This window comes from Trachymyrmex cornetzi, unplaced genomic scaffold (assembly GCF_001594075.2).
Source record: "Trachymyrmex cornetzi isolate Tcor2-1 unplaced genomic scaffold, Tcor1.1 scaffold223, whole genome shotgun sequence".
Classification (NCBI taxonomy): domain Eukaryota; kingdom Metazoa; phylum Arthropoda; class Insecta; order Hymenoptera; family Formicidae; genus Trachymyrmex; species Trachymyrmex cornetzi.
Window position 1 is genome coordinate 3,413,243 of NW_017296881.1, and position 19,180 is coordinate 3,432,422.

Here is a 19,180-nt window from a genome sequence, read left to right on the forward strand (position 1 = left end):
ACTATTATAATATATATATAATATTTTTACAAAGAAAAACTTGAAATGTCATTTTTATAATTTATAATTTTTAGAGCACTTAACTAACTTACATCATTCAATGTTCGGCACAGATATAAACATACATACTTCATATAAATTATCATGAATAAATATCGAGATTTTAATCGATCTAAATAACGTAGGCTTTGATCAAATTTTACTATCCATCTAATTATTATTCCTTGCGGATTAAATTATTTATTCTAGACGTACTTGAAACCTACGGTTGGAAGTTCGACGCAACGGTTCGGGAAATCACGGAGATTAGAATAGTTCCTGTAATTCGCTAAGCGAATCTGAAATTAGAGGAAGAGCAATTTAATTCGCGCTACACCACACATCAGGGAGCAGCAGATCCTAGCCGCTGTGAGAGTCTCCAGAGGTTCATCGGCCGGAGCGTCAAATGAAACTTTTATCAATGGAAGGTGTTGCGTAAATTAACAGCAGATTGAATAACGCGGCGCGATATTGTGACTCGAATTACGAACGTGTCGTGAAACAGCGGCACGACAAGTGCGATCAAATATCGCGTCAAATCGAGACAATTTTTAGAGTCTCCTCGAATAGGTGTGTCTGCGTGTGTATTTGCGCGCAATGTAAAATGATACACTAAAAAAATTTACTAACTTTTAATAAATATTTGTTCAAATAGTAATAACTAAACATTCACTTATAATAAATAAATAAATATTTACTCGTTAAAAAAATGATATTTAAATCAAATTAATAGTTCTTGTATCAAATAAATATATGTTTACATTTAGCAAATATTCAGTTAATACCATTCAAACAAACATTTATTAAAATTTAGTAAGATTTTTTTCGATGTACAAAAACCGAATGCACTTTTATTTATCATCGGCCCTTAATGTCCTGAGTAAATCACAGACAACATTGAAATAATCCTCTTCAATTTCGCAACGATTCTTATAGCAGTTAGAGTTAGAGTTAACCATCCATAGCGAGAGAACGTTATGAGTGCGTGTGTGTTTTAGATGCAGCAATATCTTACAATACAGATGCACATATATTCCTACGAGGAATCGTAACGAAAATAAGATCCTGTAAAATTTTCAGCATCGAAGCTCCGCTTTTATCCGACATATTGAAAGTTTCCAATAAGGGGAAATAATGCCGCTCGCAAATAGAATATTTCCTCTCATGCGCGAAATTTATTTCGCCAAATAAACGAGCTCGTGTAATTTAGGTTTCGCATGGTTGTTTGCAAAGAATTGCAACAATGACATTGCAAGTTCGATGCGAGGTCCAGTCGATGCGCGATATCCCCTCGGATTTTTCTCGGATACAGGCTCAGGGGTTTCTCTGCTATTTCTCGTTGCAAGGCGTATCGGACAGGAGGAAGATATATTTTCAGCGCACTTGGTTGCATCGTCGATCACGTGACAAGAGCTGGAAGATACATTTGCGCACGTGGTAGGCGAAAGACAATTTTCCAAGTTTGGCACGGTCCCTCTGACTAAGCAATTCACGGAAGATCGATCGTTTCTGTAGATCCTATAAAACTGTTCCTCGGATTCACGGTAAAAGTCTTATCTTTTATTGTGTGTAAAATTGATATCAGGTCATCTTTCTTCAAAAAAATTCAAATACGACCTATATAATAAGTTTCGCTTCTCTAACTTATTCTCTCTGATTTTTTTCCGCTATATTTGTGATTAAAGATAATTTTTTTAGACTATGGGAGCTTTTAACTCTAGTCTTTCGCACAAGCGCCATTCAATTGAACAGGTGCATCTTTATGACATCGCGTGAATAGATAGTAATAATTTGTACCATGAATGAGATACGAAGGCTACATTTTATTCTCTCATAAAACGGAAGTGTCACGTAAGGTGCCGCGCACATATCGTTTGCGTATAAAAGTCAATTTCTGCAAACGTGCGTGATTTTCATATGAAATAAGTTCGATGTGAAAACTATGCATTAGCGACAGTTAATAAACCTTCACTATAATGCCGATAATGCGATACGTGTTACGATATATCACGCGACACACTGAAACGCATTGTTCCCCCTATTAATACCACATTATATATTACATGATAAATTTGGAGTGTGGGTATAATGTGTGCCCATTATTACGATCAATATACCATAATGAAAACATGTCGATAATATGTGCGTTACGCCGCGATCTATAATTATTGTCCGTGAGCGCATTGCATTGCTGATGAGAGATAAATATGTCACGGTGGAACCCGTTACGGGGCTGCCGCAAGAAAAGAGTTAGATTTCATCAGACATAAGGACAGATTTGTATATTTTTAACAATCTTACTGTAAGTCCATGTCAAAATAACGTAAGAATTCATCAGTATCTTGTTTAGATAATTATACGTAATTTTCCATTTAATTTATCCGGTTCGTATAACAGGTTTGTCTGTAAAAACTTGGGGCTTGTCAAATCACTTCGGTAGTATCGATAACGACACGCGTATGGCCACTCAATTATTGAATTTAAGGCAACCTTAATCTCACTTTCAATGTCCAAGATTTAAAAAGAAGATCGACATATAAACGATATCGCCTTTGATTAGCATACGCGACTCGATCTATCGATCTAGCGCGTCCATGAAGAGTAGGTATATTAAATACCTTCCCACACATACACTACATCCACACACTGTCTCTGTACATAGATATAAAAAGCGGACGAGTGAAACTAGTCTCACACACACTTTCCGTAACAATAACAGTAAGGTTTTCCACCAATCGCGTTGCTCGATTGTTATGGTTACGATTACAGACGATCGAATGGAGCAACGCGATTGGTCGAAAACCTACGTTTACGACGGTTACTGTTACGGAAAGTGTGTGCGACTATGCTTTACACTTACCTGTCCAGAGAGACCGCAACCAGGCTGTAGACGGAGGCTGCCACGGAGACGCCCTGTATATAAGCAACCGCTTTGCACATGAACCATCCCAGGATCCACGCTGAAACACAAGTCCGTAATTTATTGTTTCGAGTATCACTCTTGGAACTTTGGGCGACCGCCGAAGGGCTTTTTAGGGACTACTGCGGGAGCGGCCGACTTATGAGAGCCGAACATACTCAGTGTAAAAGCGAGGAACGCTAAGCCTAAGGGTACTTGCCGAAGATACTAATTGTATCGTATTACGAACGCGAATAGTTATAAAAATCGCAAGTTTGTTTAAAGATGTATATAAAAGTATATTCTTTAATGAAATGAAAAAATTCGAAATTTTTCTATATTGTATTTGAAATATAAAAAGTTTGGCGATAACTTAGAATCTGGATAAAAAATTATTTCAATTGGAAGTAGACATGTTTAAAAAATAATTAAGATGGAATGAGAGAATGTAAACTATAGAATTGTATTGTTAAATATAAATACCTTTAACTTTATTGTCAATTAATTATTTCATGTATATAACATTCTTTTTTATATTTTTACGGAAAATACAAATTTTCAATTTGAGTCACTTTTTAAAAAGACTATTAGACTTGATGCATCCTTAAGCAAATTTTTGTACAATATACAATCTTACGTGCATAGCTAGCTTTCGGAAAAATTGATGGTTTCAAGAAGCGGGAATTCTATTCGCAATTTTCGACTAATTACACGAACTAATTAACGCAAGTTTGCGGCTCATTGAGCATATCCTATATTGTAATAGTTTGAAGTGAGTTTAAATGGACAATTTAGGATGTCGTGATGACATAAATAATAGAATAGAGAGAAAAAATAATATTTATATTTGAAATTAATTAGTACATACTTGATTGCGTGTATCAACGTATTTTAATGCCATCAGCGTGAGGAAAATTTATTTAAAAAATAAAATAAATAAATAAATAAAATTATTTTCTAAAAATCTCGTTATTTTTGAACGAAATAATATCTGAATCTGAATGATAGTATCATCGTGTGGTAGTTACAACATTATAAATCCGAGTGACCTATTTTTTAGAAAAAAAAGTCAGACAGCGTGTATCAATTTTATTGCCCGTCACGTTTCTATACGCGTGCAACGACTATTATATTCTTTCGAGAAGAAAATAATTAATATATATACCCGAAAATGAAGGAAGCTCAAAACAAGAGAATTTTTATCAAGAGAGACAGAGAGGGAAAATTTTCAGAGCCATCCATCATTGTCTGCGAATGATGATACGATAAATAATTATCTCACATAATACAATATTGAAAGCATTTGGTAGTATAATATGATCGATGGGAAAGTTTATCGCGTTCTCAGAATAATAGGACTACGCAATACGGAGCGGGAGAAGGGTAGATAGACCCATCAAAGGAAAGGTCGCTCATAAATATCGAGCGTCTACCTACCGTGTAACATCGCATCAAGAAATGCGAAGTGCAAACGAGGGTTATTCTCGATTTCCGCGACTGACTCCACTCCAGTCTCTTTGTGATCATCGCTAGTCGACGGTATGCTTGCGACCGGATTTCGCGCTACTGTGGTTTCGAACAACCGTGTCGTAAATTCTAACAGTTATGGAATAGAGCTGAACGAAACGAGACGATTCGTGCTGTCGTCAACTCTCGTGCATGATGCACGACGCCACAAATAATAAATAGCAGCGTACAATCGTCGCGAGCGAAAATTGCAGCGACAGAGCTTTAGTTTAATATTAAGTTAGCAATGCCATGAGTGTCTTCTAAATGGGATGTGATACAGAATTTAAGTTTTGTAGCACAAATTACCACAAAATGAACACTAAATGGTTCAATAGGTTTTTTTCAATTTTGCTTATTTGATCCTGCTTGCTTAACGGCAGTGGAATATAGGGGATGTGTTATTCAGAGGATGTCGAAACGCTCGTTTATCGAATTCATTCGATGTTCCGCTTGTTCTAATCGTACGACGACACATTCGGACCGATACAATCCGGCCATGGAGTATTGTGCACGAAGTGAATGGTGTACGCACGAGGTCGCATAGAAGGGAACCTCCCGTGCAGATCGCGGCCGTTAAGCCGATAATTATTTATTCCGTCGAATACGTAATTTCTCGATAAAGCAAGTCCGACTATCGTATTGCATTAATATGCATCCACTCGCGAGGGATAATAGACAATACGAATTGCGCGGGGGAGGGAATGTTAACGCTCGCGGCGGGAAACAGTCATCGGTAATTTCTGTAAACTAAGCCTCATTCATTTTAATTAATATCAAATAAACTTCAACGAGATTTTCATTCGATGCCCAGACAATTAGACTGATATTTATGTCGGTTCTTATATTTCAAGACAGTCTTAAGTAAAGACTTAAGATGCTAATACGGCTTTGTTACGACTGATTTATAACATCTTAGAACTGTACGTAATCTTACTGACCTGCTTATATTATACGATTATACCATTTAAGTCAACATGATTTTCAATCAGAGCTTTTTAAGTTCTAAAAGATAAAAAATAAAAGATTTTCACAGAAAAAAAATCTTGTATTGATAGATCTTATATTAATTGACGAAGACTTCAAATAAGAAAAAAGTTTCTAAATAAAGTATTAACATAAAAGTGAATTACATTTTGGATCAAATAAACCAGAACCAGCAGAATTAAGACGGTACTAAATATAAGAATCAACTATAAATACTAGTCATGTTAATTTTTATAAAATTACAAAAGAGCATCCGGATATATGTAAAATGAATTTTTTTCTCCATGCATATTCACCGTTTTATTGAAGATTCTACATTCTATTCCACAGAAGTAATTAACTCTCAGACACATAAAACGCTTTTTTCATAATATTGAATCAAATGTAATATCGCGGACCTCAAAAACTCGTGAAGTACACGTGAAAGTTTAAATAAAATTATCACGCGCATATAGCTTCTCAAGTAAAAAGATGATGATAGACTGCAGCAATGGAACAAAATTAAAGAGACCTCGAAAAGTTCAGATTCAATTCGGCAATTCGATTCTCGGCTCCAAAGCTCAAAAATTCGCTTTTGTCGAATACCAGTTCCGTTTGATTCGCCTAGTCTTGATTTAAGTTGTAACTTCCGGCTATATAATTTTAGCGAAGGACTTTCGTACGGTGTCAGTTTTAGAACTTATCGACGAAAATACCGTGGTCATTGTCGCGCTAATACGTACGCGCGTCACGGATGACGGAAGTTAGATTTCGCGTCGCAGGAAAACTTTTGCAAAATTCACTCTTTCATGAGGAAGCCCTCTTATTCGGACACTCCGACCGGCGGCTTCCGATGGGACATTCAAAAAGTTTTTCGCTGAATAACGCGCGATCGTATATACGTGACTTGCGCCGGGACTTGTACGAAATTTCCGAACCATTTCAAAATGAATGTATGAGAGTGAACCGTCGATTTGAGATAAAATCAATGTCTTTGTTTCTTCGGCTTTAGAACTTATCGCTCCAGTCTTTTATCGTCAGGAAAAGTTTTACGCTGGCGGAAAGGTAGCGGACAACATATTTAAACTTCGGGATACTAAAGTTCGTTAGGGTGGCTGATACGTCGCGTCGACGTGAATAACTCATGACGAGATGGAAAAAATAGCCTCGTACTACATAAAGCCGTTTATTGGTCGTCCGTAGGTATGTAATTACATAATCGTCCCGAGGCTTAGTATTTTCCCTTCTGTTCCACGGCGAAAGAAATGTCGATTGCGCCACTTTACAAAGGCTAACGCACGTAGAACCAGTTTCATAACTCCAATGCAACGTGCAATAACGATTGATAATGGTGATAAACGCTCGGCCACCACTTCGTGGAAAGCGATTCGAGCACGTGTATTATTTTTATTTATACTTTTTCGTGGCGGGATATTTCTCAATAAAGAGACAAGGCCACTGATAAGGCTTACCAGTAATGCGGCCATTTGCTATTTTTTCGTTATTTAAATTAATGCTTGGTCATGTATTCGGCGAACTTGAAAATCTGATAACTGTTATTGGTCAATTACAACCAAGTGTCTCATTAGGCTTTCTCTTTTCTATTTGTCTAGTCGTCAATAATATGTAATTTTCGTGTCAAAACTGTCATTTATGTTTTAATGTTATTAATTAAGTTTTATGGTAATCAATAGTTAACTATGGATACTTATTATGTCAAAGTGAAAATCGAGGCAATAACTGGAAAATGGCCTTGGCCTATTTTCATCAGAGCCTTTTTGTGCGCCAAAATGTTTCATTCCATTGACTCGATGGAGTTACATGTCAAATTTTTTTACAAAATTCATATCTTTAATACAGGGAGTGTACACGTGACACTATTTGAAATAGTAAACAGAAACGTTCAGAAAGTGAATGTGATTGCCTTTTGAACTAACGTCGAATAATAGAACTATTGTTACAAAATAAGGACAACATAACTTTATCGAACTCACAATTTCGAACAATTCCTATCAAGTTCGCCCATCAAATTCGTAACTTAACGGAATATCTCCTATCAACTTTTTTAGTACACTTTTCTTTGCAAGTGAAGCCCTTTTTATGGCTATCGTCTCAATTGAAGTCTGTTGCACGGTACAAAAAACGATCGCATGTGATGGAAGTTAAGTTAATCTCAGAAACGCACAATGTCATGCATTAACGATCCTTTATCCGCGGTGGCCTTCGTCGCCGGTATAAAAGAGAAAAAAATCATCGCTTTTAATTGTCCACCATGGAAACAAGGTCCGACTAATCGACCGGTAGTAGCGAATTATCCCAAAGTCACGTTCACGATGTTAAATGTCAAATTTTTACAATCACGCCGTCTGCGCGTGTATATTATGTATCATATACGTATAGATGCAATATACACGTGCAATGCCGTCTCTGCATATTACTTTCACTGTCTACGCTCGATTGGATAAGCCGCTAGCCAGATATAATCTACGCACCGTCGGCGTGGATATGACCCCACGATCCACACTACACCATATAAGTACAGTGCACTATTCGCTTACAATTAATGAGAATGGGAAGAATAGTCTACTTTTTTTTTGTAGCTTTTTAGCAGACTCAGAAGTGTAGCGTTACCGTAACGCGATTCAATTACAGGGACGAGACAGTTAAATGGCAAGAGCCACATTGAGTATCGATTAACTAAAAATGAATTACAGCCCTTTCGGACGCTTCCCGAACGCGCCCGCATCTCATTGATTCGATTATTGTACGAAGGATATGTATTATAAAAAGGATTTTTAGTAAATATCTTAAATAAGATAACGTTTCTATTGAGATATACGAAATTTTCCTATTGATTTTTTTTTTAAAGTGCGTTAAAATCTTCAAGAACTATATTGAAGATATATATCACGACTGTGAATGAAAATGTCAATTTAATACTTTTTATCAACTCACCGATGAAATTTACTTCACGGTTTTTAGATTGGAGTCGAGCCAACTTAGGTTAAGGGCCAGATCGTAGATTAAGTTAAGATCAGGGTCATCAAAAAGTCCTTTGGAATCTTTCTTCTTTATCAAGAATAAGTTATTAAATTTGGGACTCATTGAAAGTGGTTTATTAAAAACAGAAAAGTTCAAACAACATCTGAAAAAGTAGGAAACTCTCTTAAACATCTTTATAATGTTTTAATATCTCCGTGCAAAAACTGTACTTTAATTTATGGTCATAAGACATAGTAACGCTACTTTCTTTTTAACGAAACCAACAATGATTATCATAAATAAACAATTCTTACATTTTTTTATATTTAAGTTAATCAGAATCGGAATTCTTAAAAATTTTCTACGATTTTCTTTATTAAAAGAAGACACAATTTTCTTTAATTAAAAAATTATGTTATCTTTTTTTCTTTATAGGAATATTAAATAGAACATTTTTATACGTATATGTTTATTTAAATTGCTAGATTTCCAAAATTTTTTTTTCTACAGCAAAACAATTCAAGTATCAGCGACCAAATATACGAGCAATACAAGATGTTTTATTAAAATCTTAAAATTAATTTAACATATCATTAAAAAGTACATAACAATTGACGTTTCGACTCACTGAGTCTCTTCCTCGATATAATAAAATAAACCTATCTATTTCGCTTAACAATATTGCAAATCGAGAATAATTTTTTCATGTCAATTGATGATTATTGATGATGAATCAAGTCAATTCTTAAATCGACGTCCATAATTAAAACTATTCACCATCAATAATCATCAATTGACATGAAAAAATTATTCTCGATTTGCAATATTGTTAACCGAAATAGATATAGGTTCATTTTATTATATCGAGGAAGACTCTGTGAGTCAAAACGTCTATTATTATATTCTTTTTAATGGTATGTTAAATTAATTTTTTTTAAGATTTTAATAAAACATTTTGTATAGCTCGTATATTTGGTCGTTGATATTTGAATTGTTTTGCTGTGCAAACTTCGAGCGTTATTTATTTATATCATACTTTTTTCTATTTACGCAACAAAACATTTCTGAGATACGATTGACGTTAGAATGATTGAGGCAATTATTTGGGCAATCCCTACAAATTTACTTCTGTAAATTAAAAATAATAATAACAGTTACATAGCTATTAAAAGTTTACTATATGTATATCAGGTTTGGCAAGAGTGACACTACTAATTTTAATATATTTAAATTAATCAATGCCGACTACGTTCAACAAAATAATTACGTGAGGCTCTCTAATAATATATAATACTATATAATACCTCGTCGGTCACGAGACTGTACGAAGAAATAATCGTGAAGTCCATGATGTTGCCATAAAGCACCGAAGACGAGTGCTCGTCGTATAGGCTCGGACACGAGCTGACAGTGCCCTGGACCGCAATATGTTCTCGGACAGATTGGGACCCTTCCTATCGAATAGGGAATAAGAGAAAAAGTACAGGTGCGATGTCGCGTGATGAATCAGCGTTGACGTCTGCACAGTCTCCCATTGTGCGAATTTCGCAGTTTCGCTTCCGCGGTATCGCTCCCAATGCCGACTATTTGTTTTTCAAATTCCGTTTCGAATTGCGCGAAACGGCCTGAAAACGTTATCCGAACCACGAAATAACTATCGACTTACGCATACGCGAGATATCACGCTTTGTGAAATGTGGTTTTAATAATTCAGCGGTGATATCATTCAGATAGCTGAAATTAGTTAAAAGTATACTATCGAAAATAAAGAAACACTTGTTACTTTAAGAACTACAAAATACAAAAATACATACTTGAATACGTTTTGTAATAAGATAATACTGTTTTGAGTAATTAACCCATTAGCCATGACGGTCCTCATTTATAAACAAACAACATTTTAATTTTTACGTCGTTAATTGTATTACCATTAATTGTTTCTTACATTATTTATTAAAAATTAAAAATAAAAATCTGCTCTCTATTCTTTGAAGTGAAATCTCACTCTTTAAAGAGTGAAAATCGAGTTTTGGAAAAGAGTGACTCAATTTTTAATCTTTAAGAGTGAGATTCATTCTTAGGAGTGATGTTTACTCTAAAAATTTTTGAGAGTAGATTATTAATGGAATAATAATATAAATGACCCTGAGTTATTATTATACCATGTTGCTACTATAAGTTACTGATCCTGTTTTACATGTAATCTATCTTTGTCTCACTTGAAATTCTCTGAGGTACTCGAAACAATGTAAATATATAGATCCATATTTCCTCCAAAACTCATCCGTCTTGTAACGCGAAATGGTATGTACCATGAATCCCAAATTTATGATGTTTTCTGTGTTGTTAAATCCAACCTCGCTTGTCGATGTTACGGCACCTATAATTTGTAGAGTGTCGAACTGTGGACTTATGGAGTTATGGAAACGCGCTTGCTTCGATTCTTTTTAATATCCGGACCTGACGGAAAGGAGCGCTCGGATGAAAGAGGGCGAGAAAACTTATCGTATACTTCATGATGTACGTACGTGAGACATCGCCGGAAGGGGTAAGACGGGGATGGGAAGGATTGAAATTTTCGCAGCTTGGAGCATAGTCGGCGGGATTCCCCTTTCGCGTACGTCATCGTCAAATATACATAGTCGGATCTCTCCGGCGGAAGTGCATTGCAATAAGACCCTGTGCACCGAGTGCGGATGATAACATCTTGAATTTTACCATTCGCGAGAGACATTTCAGTTGCCTGTAAAAGTTTCGCGTCGTGGAAATTCCAAACGTACTCACACTAGCGCTTAAATATACCTAACAATTCTTCTCGAGGCTCTATAAAGGCTACGCATGCAGCTATAAAGAGATTATTGTTAAAAGAATAATGTCCCGGTTATGTTATTAATTCCGCGTGTTTCGTTGCGACGAGTCGATTCAAGTGAGATTTGATGCATCTTGCAATGTAAAGAGACGTGTTATGCGAATTACGATGCAGAAATTTAACTGTAGTCGCTATCAAGTGACGTGATATGAACTCATTACACATTCCTCGATTTAATATTTTTGTAAGGTACCAAAATTTTTAAGCAGAGAAAGGAAGATAAAAGGAAAGAGAGAAAACACGGAAGTCAAAATTCCATGCTGGTACCTTTAAATAACAATGGTATATGTTATTAAATTTTTATTTTATACTGTATGAGCAATGAAAGGCACAGACGTTTCCGGCATTTTTAAGAAAATATTGTCAAGCGACGGAACGTTACAGTTTTTTCATTTCTTTTCTTAGTTCATGAATAATCATAAAGAAGTTTCACCATATTGCTCAACGTCATGATTATTCATATAGACTAAGAGAAAGATAATAGGTAACAGATGTAGTGTGTCTGAAACTCTCTAGTTTAACGACATATTTCAAATCTGAAACTAAGTATGATTTTTTATATGAGGCTATAAAAAGAGCAATAAACCCAAGATTTCATTGTGTTCAAGCATTTCATGCATTTTATGGATGTTTAGAAAAAAAAACTGCTGCAATGTATATTAATTAAAATTATAATATTTGTAAATTAATATTTAGAAATGAAGAATAAACATTGTGTATATAATTTCGTTAATACTTTTTCTATTTTTTATTCAAGATATGTACACTTTCGAGAGAAATTGCTGAATGTATATCTTTGAGCATGTGCCTGCCTGGTTACCATGTTGGTTGCGATGATAGTTGATCTTCGTAACGTCAGTGAAGTAGAAGGAATTTCAATCGAAAAGCCGTGACCCCGTAACCAAACGATATCGGAATATCTCTTCGAGGATTGCCTTTTTCCAAACTAGGAAATTCATAGAGATTGATCGCACGGTATGAATTTTCGGCCAGTGAGGTTCTTATTATTTTTTTTTTATTTTAAAACAGACCTGGCGCTCGAGTGTACTTACAATAAGAAAATAAGAGTAAATTAGCACGTCGCGTGACGATTGCGAATTTTCAGGTCGATGGTAGCTTAACTGAACATGCGCACGCACGCGACTTTGTTTTCGTGTATCACGATAATATCGGCGTGTTCCAAGACACAGAACCATGCTATTGTATTATTAGTTTAAATCACGTGTGTCACCCGGTGGACATAGAATGACGACTACTATCAAAATTGTAGAAGGAAAAGATAATGAGATTTATACTTTAACGAGAATTTATATTGATTACTTTGCATTCGCTACATTGGATCCGCTATGAACTTTTTATGTTTCAGCGTTATTTCTACATTTAACGACAGTAGAAAGCATGTAATATACAATTTTATTGAAATTTGAAAATATAATATTTTTGCATCCACTATATTGGATTTATTTTGAATTTTTGTTTTCATATTTTTAGCCGTACAAAAAATTTTTTTTTAATACTTGAACATTTCTTTTTTCAAAAAAAATCAAACGTGAAAAGATTAAGCAACTACCATATATTTATGTTGTTACAACATAACTTTCTCGAATCAGTATTTTTCACGTAACGAAATTCGCTAAAAAAATATATAAAGATCAGGGTAGCGATCATGTAACTTTTTTGCTAGAGCGGAAATGTGAAAAGTGAAAATTTTTATGTATGTATGTTCGTACATATACACACATACATATAAAGAATTTTCACTTTTCACGTTTCCGCCCTAGTGAAAAAGTTACATGATTGCTACCCAGATGCGGAGGTAGACAGAATGAGTAGAGATCAAGGCAGTAGCATTTATTCGTTAAATCCATCTCTTCTAAATTTCATTAAGCAGGTTGTTATAAAAAAGAGAGGGAAGGAATAGTCGAAAATTATGGCTAGCAAGCAAATGAACCTCTAATAAATCCGAGATCTAATATACTTCATTCCCAACACAACTGCACCGTGAGCTTTCTTTTAATAAAGGTTCCTCTTAATGAAACATCGCGCGGATTCACGTTTTTTTTCTCAACACTCATGATGTAACGTATCCCGTATGCTGTCTCTGCCAAGTAACACTTAATAGTGGATTCTTTGGAGAATTTGACCGACTTTTTCCTCAACGGAAATGATGAAAAAAGGCGCTATTTAATAAAATTTTCTTTAACATTACACTCATAATTCCAAGTCTTGAATTAATTCTATTATAAAATAATATTTATTACTATTTAATTAAAAAATATAATTATTCATCATTAAAATTTAAGAATATAATTTCATTACTTATATCCTGGATTTTAATTCACGAAAGATTTTAATCTTTGTTAAATGGATTTAAAATAATTAAATAAATTCTATCTAATACTCTCTAAAAATATTATTTAATTATATATTTCGTTTATTAAATTCATATTCCTTTTCGACCGCTTGTAAAAATTATTAATATCTTAATTGATATTTTAATTAAAAAGATCAGTTCTGAATTATAATAAAAGAATCTCTTATTTAAAAAATCATTCGGCGGCTCTAAGGCATTGTGTATAATAATATTGAAAAATTTTTCTCGCAAGAAATTTACGCTCCAAAGTTGTTATCCAGCGGTGCGATATGTTGATCGGATTGCCGTGCTATAGGTGCTGAATGAGTTATATGACGAAGCATAAATACTTACAAATCACGATAAGTAAAAGGAATACACTCAATTAATTATTCAAAAACTATTATTGCCCAAATATTTTCGTTGAGTAAAAATTATCTTTTAAGTACAGGAAATCTAGCGTAAATACAACATGACGTGATATAAGAAGTCTTCATTTATACCGATTTATATTGAAATGTGACAGCATTTAATAATTTCCTACACGTTAAATCAAAGATCATAGAGAAAAGTAAAAGTGCAAAAGGAAAGCAAAGGTCGACAGAAAGAAAAAAGAATGAATAGATATTATTGGACTTTAAGATTATTCAATTCAGACATTTGTCGCCATTATATGCAGTTTGCGAATTATGATTTCTCAGCACTTTCTCAGCACCTTCTCAGCACTTTCTGAAGATTGCTTACCGAGAAGTTATTGATGTAGATGAGAACGTATCAATCATAAATGAGCTGATGATTGGTAGTTAAATAGCAAATAACAAAAACCAAGAATGATTTAAATTTTCAAAATCGATAATCATTCAAAGTTTTGATTCATTTTATCACTAAAATAATTGTATCGACATAAGCGAATTATTAATGATTAATTTAAAAAAAAATCTCACATATAAATAAAACCAATTGAAACATTGTCCTTTCTAATTATAAAAGGAATGTCTTCTTTTCTTTTTCGTTCATACTCATTAACTCTTATGTCTTATATTTTGATTGTCCTCGATTTCTGTGCTACGTACAATTAGAAATTTGGGATATCGATCGACGATATAATTTTTTAAAGCGACGAGAGATGTTCAATTGTATTAATAACGGTACGCTAATCTGAAGGAACGATATATTTGTAGGAAAATGCATGAATAACTGATAAAGGCACGCTCTCTCGAGGGATTCGAACCTAGGGTTTTGATCTAGATTCGCTGAGGGCGCGAGCGCGAGGTTTCGGTGTTGTAGCAACTTGTATGTAGGGCAGCTCGGTGTGTTAGACCATCCCGTGTACTGCGACTGCGTGAGACCTCTCTTCGGGACACTGCCCCGGTTTCGAATACCTTCAAGGTCTCGCTGGCGCGGCAACGCGACACGAACTCTCCCGCGTTCGCCTAAGCCAGGTGCTAGGACGCATTGGAAGCGGTAGCATCGCTCCTACCCTGGATTAATCGAGTTCTCCACCATCCGCGCCGCCGTTTCTCCACATTTTTCCAACGTGACATGAACGACGAAGATTCAAATATATGTTGACACGCGACATCGAATGGCTCGACGTTGAATGAAAAAACATTTACGCATGATTGATGGCGAATCACTGCGAAAGCGGATACCTTCTGTATTGCACGTGACCGAACTGGGCCAACAGACAGTCAACAGTACCGAGTTGGTTATGACTTTATCAAACTTTTAATTGTATAACTATAATGGTATCACCATATATATAGATGTACGCATCTCTTTTCCTTCTTTCTTTTTTCCTCTCTTCCCCATCGATCTTCCTAATATCCAAACGATGTCACGTTTCTTCTTTTCATTTATAGATTCCTCGAACAACTTGGACTTTGCCCTCAATGTAAATTTGATCGAACCTTTTATCTCGTATTTTCTGAACGTCTTCAATATTGAATATCTTGAAAATTAAACTTTAGCATTAAAATTCTAAGTAGTTGTCAAGAATTTGAAAAAATTCTTGCACGTTAAATCGCTAAAAAAAAATAACCGACGATATAATCTGACTATTTCGATGCCAATTGATACACCGCGTGTACAAGAAACGAAGCCACCGAAATCGTGCATCTTCAGCGCCTGGTCGCGTTTCATTGTGCGTCCTCGTATCGACGTCTCGCATGCTGCGAGCCAGCCGCGATTTGGCCTTCGCCTAAGCGCAAGCATCCCCGATTACAACGCCCATCACACTCTACCCCTTCTTCTCCACCCCCAGCCCTGGTTTCATCATCGGGTCACCAATTCCTACGTGTTCATTATTCGCGACGCTGAGACGCGTAACCCAGAGTCGACCTCAAGTTTCTGTACAATCGAATTCTGCGTGTGCCATACTTATACCGACGTACGCGTATTATAGTCTTCTTTCAAAATTAAATAAACCAAAGTTAATTCACAGTGTCAAATAGCTTGGCTCCTGTATATATGCCGATTGAAAAGTTGGCGTGAGGGGGGTACGCAACGAAACGAACGAGGGAGGTAGTGACCTAGTACAAGTGGCCGAGATGCATGACCCGAATACCGGCACTGTACAGGTGTGCGCCGGCGGTTTGTCCCACTGGCCTCTACCCTCTTCGGGAGCACAAAGTGACTTCGAACACGCCGTCACGAGGTCGAGAAAAGAGGCACGAAGTCCTGAGGGATGCTCGAAAAGGAAACAAGCATATATATCGACCCTTCGTAATATCGGATTTAAGATCCTACGGAAATTAAGCACGGAAAAGTATCTGTTGATAGGATCAACCCCCGACGCTCGCGATGATGAGCTGGCATCGACCTCTATCCTATATCGAGTGTATAGCCTATTATGTAACTAAAGCAGTTCACATCAAGATTATAGTTGACTATAATCTCAATGACAATATGTGGACAGGTAGATTTATCATGCAAGTCTCTGTGGTAGTGACATCGATACTTAGGATGTACAAGAATAAACCAATTATTTTGTTACTGTTACTTAATTATTTCATGTATTTTATTAGAAATGAAAAATTATATAAATATAAATTTAGATCTACTCTTCTCTGAGAAAGAAAAAAAAAGATTTGCACTTTCAAATTTTCCAACTAGTAATTTTGAACTGTTCAATTAATAATATTTTGTAAGATTTCGCAATATAACTAATTGTCCGTATAACTCAATTTATAATACATAACGTGACAGGCATCCAAATTCTCTAAATTTTTTTAAATAAAATCACATTCTAAGTGAAAATTGAGCCAATCTTGAAAAACAGTAGCTCAATTTTCAATCTTTAAGAGTGAGATTCATCTTAAAAGTTTCAGAGAGATTATATTCTTACCAGAAACACAGTCTATTGGCGCCATCATCTCCGATTACATTGGGTAGATACTTAAAATGTACGTACAAGAATAAATCAATTGTTATATTAATGTTACTTAATTATTTCATGTATTATGTTAGTATAGGAAAATTATCAATATAAATTCATACCTGCTCTTTTCAAAAAGAGAAAAAAAGGGGAAGACCATATTCAAATTTTCCAACTAGTATTTCTTTAATTATTCAATTAAAAATAATAATATTTCGTAAGGTTTTTCGTAACTTATTGTCCATGGAATTTCACCGATTTGCGTGATATTACATCCGTATATTTTTACCAAAAACGCAGTCTATCGGCGCCACCATCCTCGATTACATTGACTAGATTTATATTCGTCCTTGGCAAGCAGTTCGCAATTCACGCGCGTCTCCCGACGAATTTCCGGATAATAGTTCCCGCAAAGTCAATGTCGCAAGTTGCGAATCGTCGGAAACACGGCGCTGTCTCGACGCTTGTTTGAGACTGACACCGCGTGCATGACAGCTTAGCGCTCGGCGGGCGGATGCATCCACGTATGTACGTCTTTGGCTCTTGTAGACGTCCACGGAAATGGTAAGTTAGTGACTGCAATCGGGATACAAGAAGGCGGAGCACGCCTGAGTGGAACCGCGACGAGATCCGCTTCCGCGGAGTTTGCAATGCAACCGTAAAGTACCGGAATAACATATGTCACGCGAAATTGCTTACGGAGATCTTTGATCAACTCTAAAGTGTCGAAAGAGACTATCGAACGGAAAACACCAACCACATCAATTGTGATAATAATCTAAGTCCGAGATGTATCGTTGTAATAACTCTATCCTCAATGGGACAGCTTTTAAATGAATATAGGAAATCGTTAAAGTTGCGTTCTTGAAATGCTCAGTCCGAGGCTTTTACAACGCGATCTTTTCAGCCCCCGTTCGCCGAAATTTTGTTACAACACTCCACATGATGTATGTTAGCTGTCTATCTCCGAAAGACTCACAAAAGAGCGCATATAAATCGCACATATTTTCTCGTGAATCTAAGTAAACGTGTTATTTCTTAAAGAATCAGACCATCCCAGATTCCACTGGCTATACGATATAAGTTGAATATATTTATCACCGTGATGATGATTACTGTGCAGTTTGCAATGAAATACTATGTTACACGTCTAATACCAAAGGCGCAACCAGATAACTTTGACTGCTTTCCTTTCAGAAGACACAAGTACCATTCTGTCTTTGTTATTCATTGAATGTCAAAAAGGATAGAACCAGTCGGGGTCGACCGTGTCTACTAAAAGGAAAGCAGGCTTTGTAAAGTTGACTGCGACGCTACATTAGAGGCAATAAAAATTAATAGGCCGCCGCATATACACAGGCACACGAACCTGCCTGTCTGCATCAAGACCAAACTGTGCAGGTATCCGCTCGTCTGACCTAAATACGTAATTATCTTTTCGCGTGGCACGACCTTGAACGGACCAAATCTGAACTGGGCCATGTCTCTGTCTACCAGGTTCACTTCCAGCGAGTCATCTGCTCGGTCATCCGCGGCTTTTTGCACCAGTAGTTCAAGAAACTCAGGAACATCGGGATGCAAGTGAAACTGTTCCTGCCAAATCGATTTTCAGCTTCGCAAATAAAAGTAACCCTTTATCTCGAAGGTGCAGGATAATCGAACTGACAGAAACGTTCGAGAATGACATTTCGAAGAAATGTGGATGATTCGTTCGGCGAAAGAAAGTAGAGAAAAGTAGTCTATCGCTTGCATTCTATCGAGAGAGAAAAAAAGGCACGCGCCGTCGACTAATCGCCTTTGGGTAAACTCCCTGCCCATCCAGCGATCGCCCCTCTGCCGCCACCCTCTCCAACCCCCATCAAGTGGGACGCCGACCTAGTTAGTTCACCTGTAGACACGGTGCCAACACACCCGTATCGCCGGATGCAGGTCTGCGCGGCCGCGGCATATTGCCGTCTAGATATACGCGTAATTTTATTTCGTGCAATCCTGCGGCACGCAACACGCGAATTCTTCGCTAATAAAACGTTGCGAATTTCTTCCTTATCACGATGTGACCGCGGTACCGCCAATATACCCTCGCACGCGGTCGATTACGTTTCTTTGGGGTCACGTTGAAACAACGCTCGGCGAAATCGGACAAACGGGGTTCACGTCTCCTCACATCGCACGTAAGGTCTCGTTACTGAA

General features: G+C 36.3%; 1 protein-coding gene across 1 annotated transcript in view; it reads right to left on the minus strand.

Moving 5' to 3' along the window:
* The window catches only part of SIFR (SIFamide receptor), a 43,482-nt gene that overhangs the window by 11,892 nt on the left and 12,410 nt on the right, over positions 1-19,180 (minus strand). Inside the window, exon 2 of the mRNA XM_018506267.1 lies at positions 2,900-2,999. Coding sequence (XP_018361769.1) covers positions 2,900-2,999 — 100 coding nt within the window. The remainder of the gene's footprint in view (positions 1-2,899; positions 3,000-19,180) is intronic.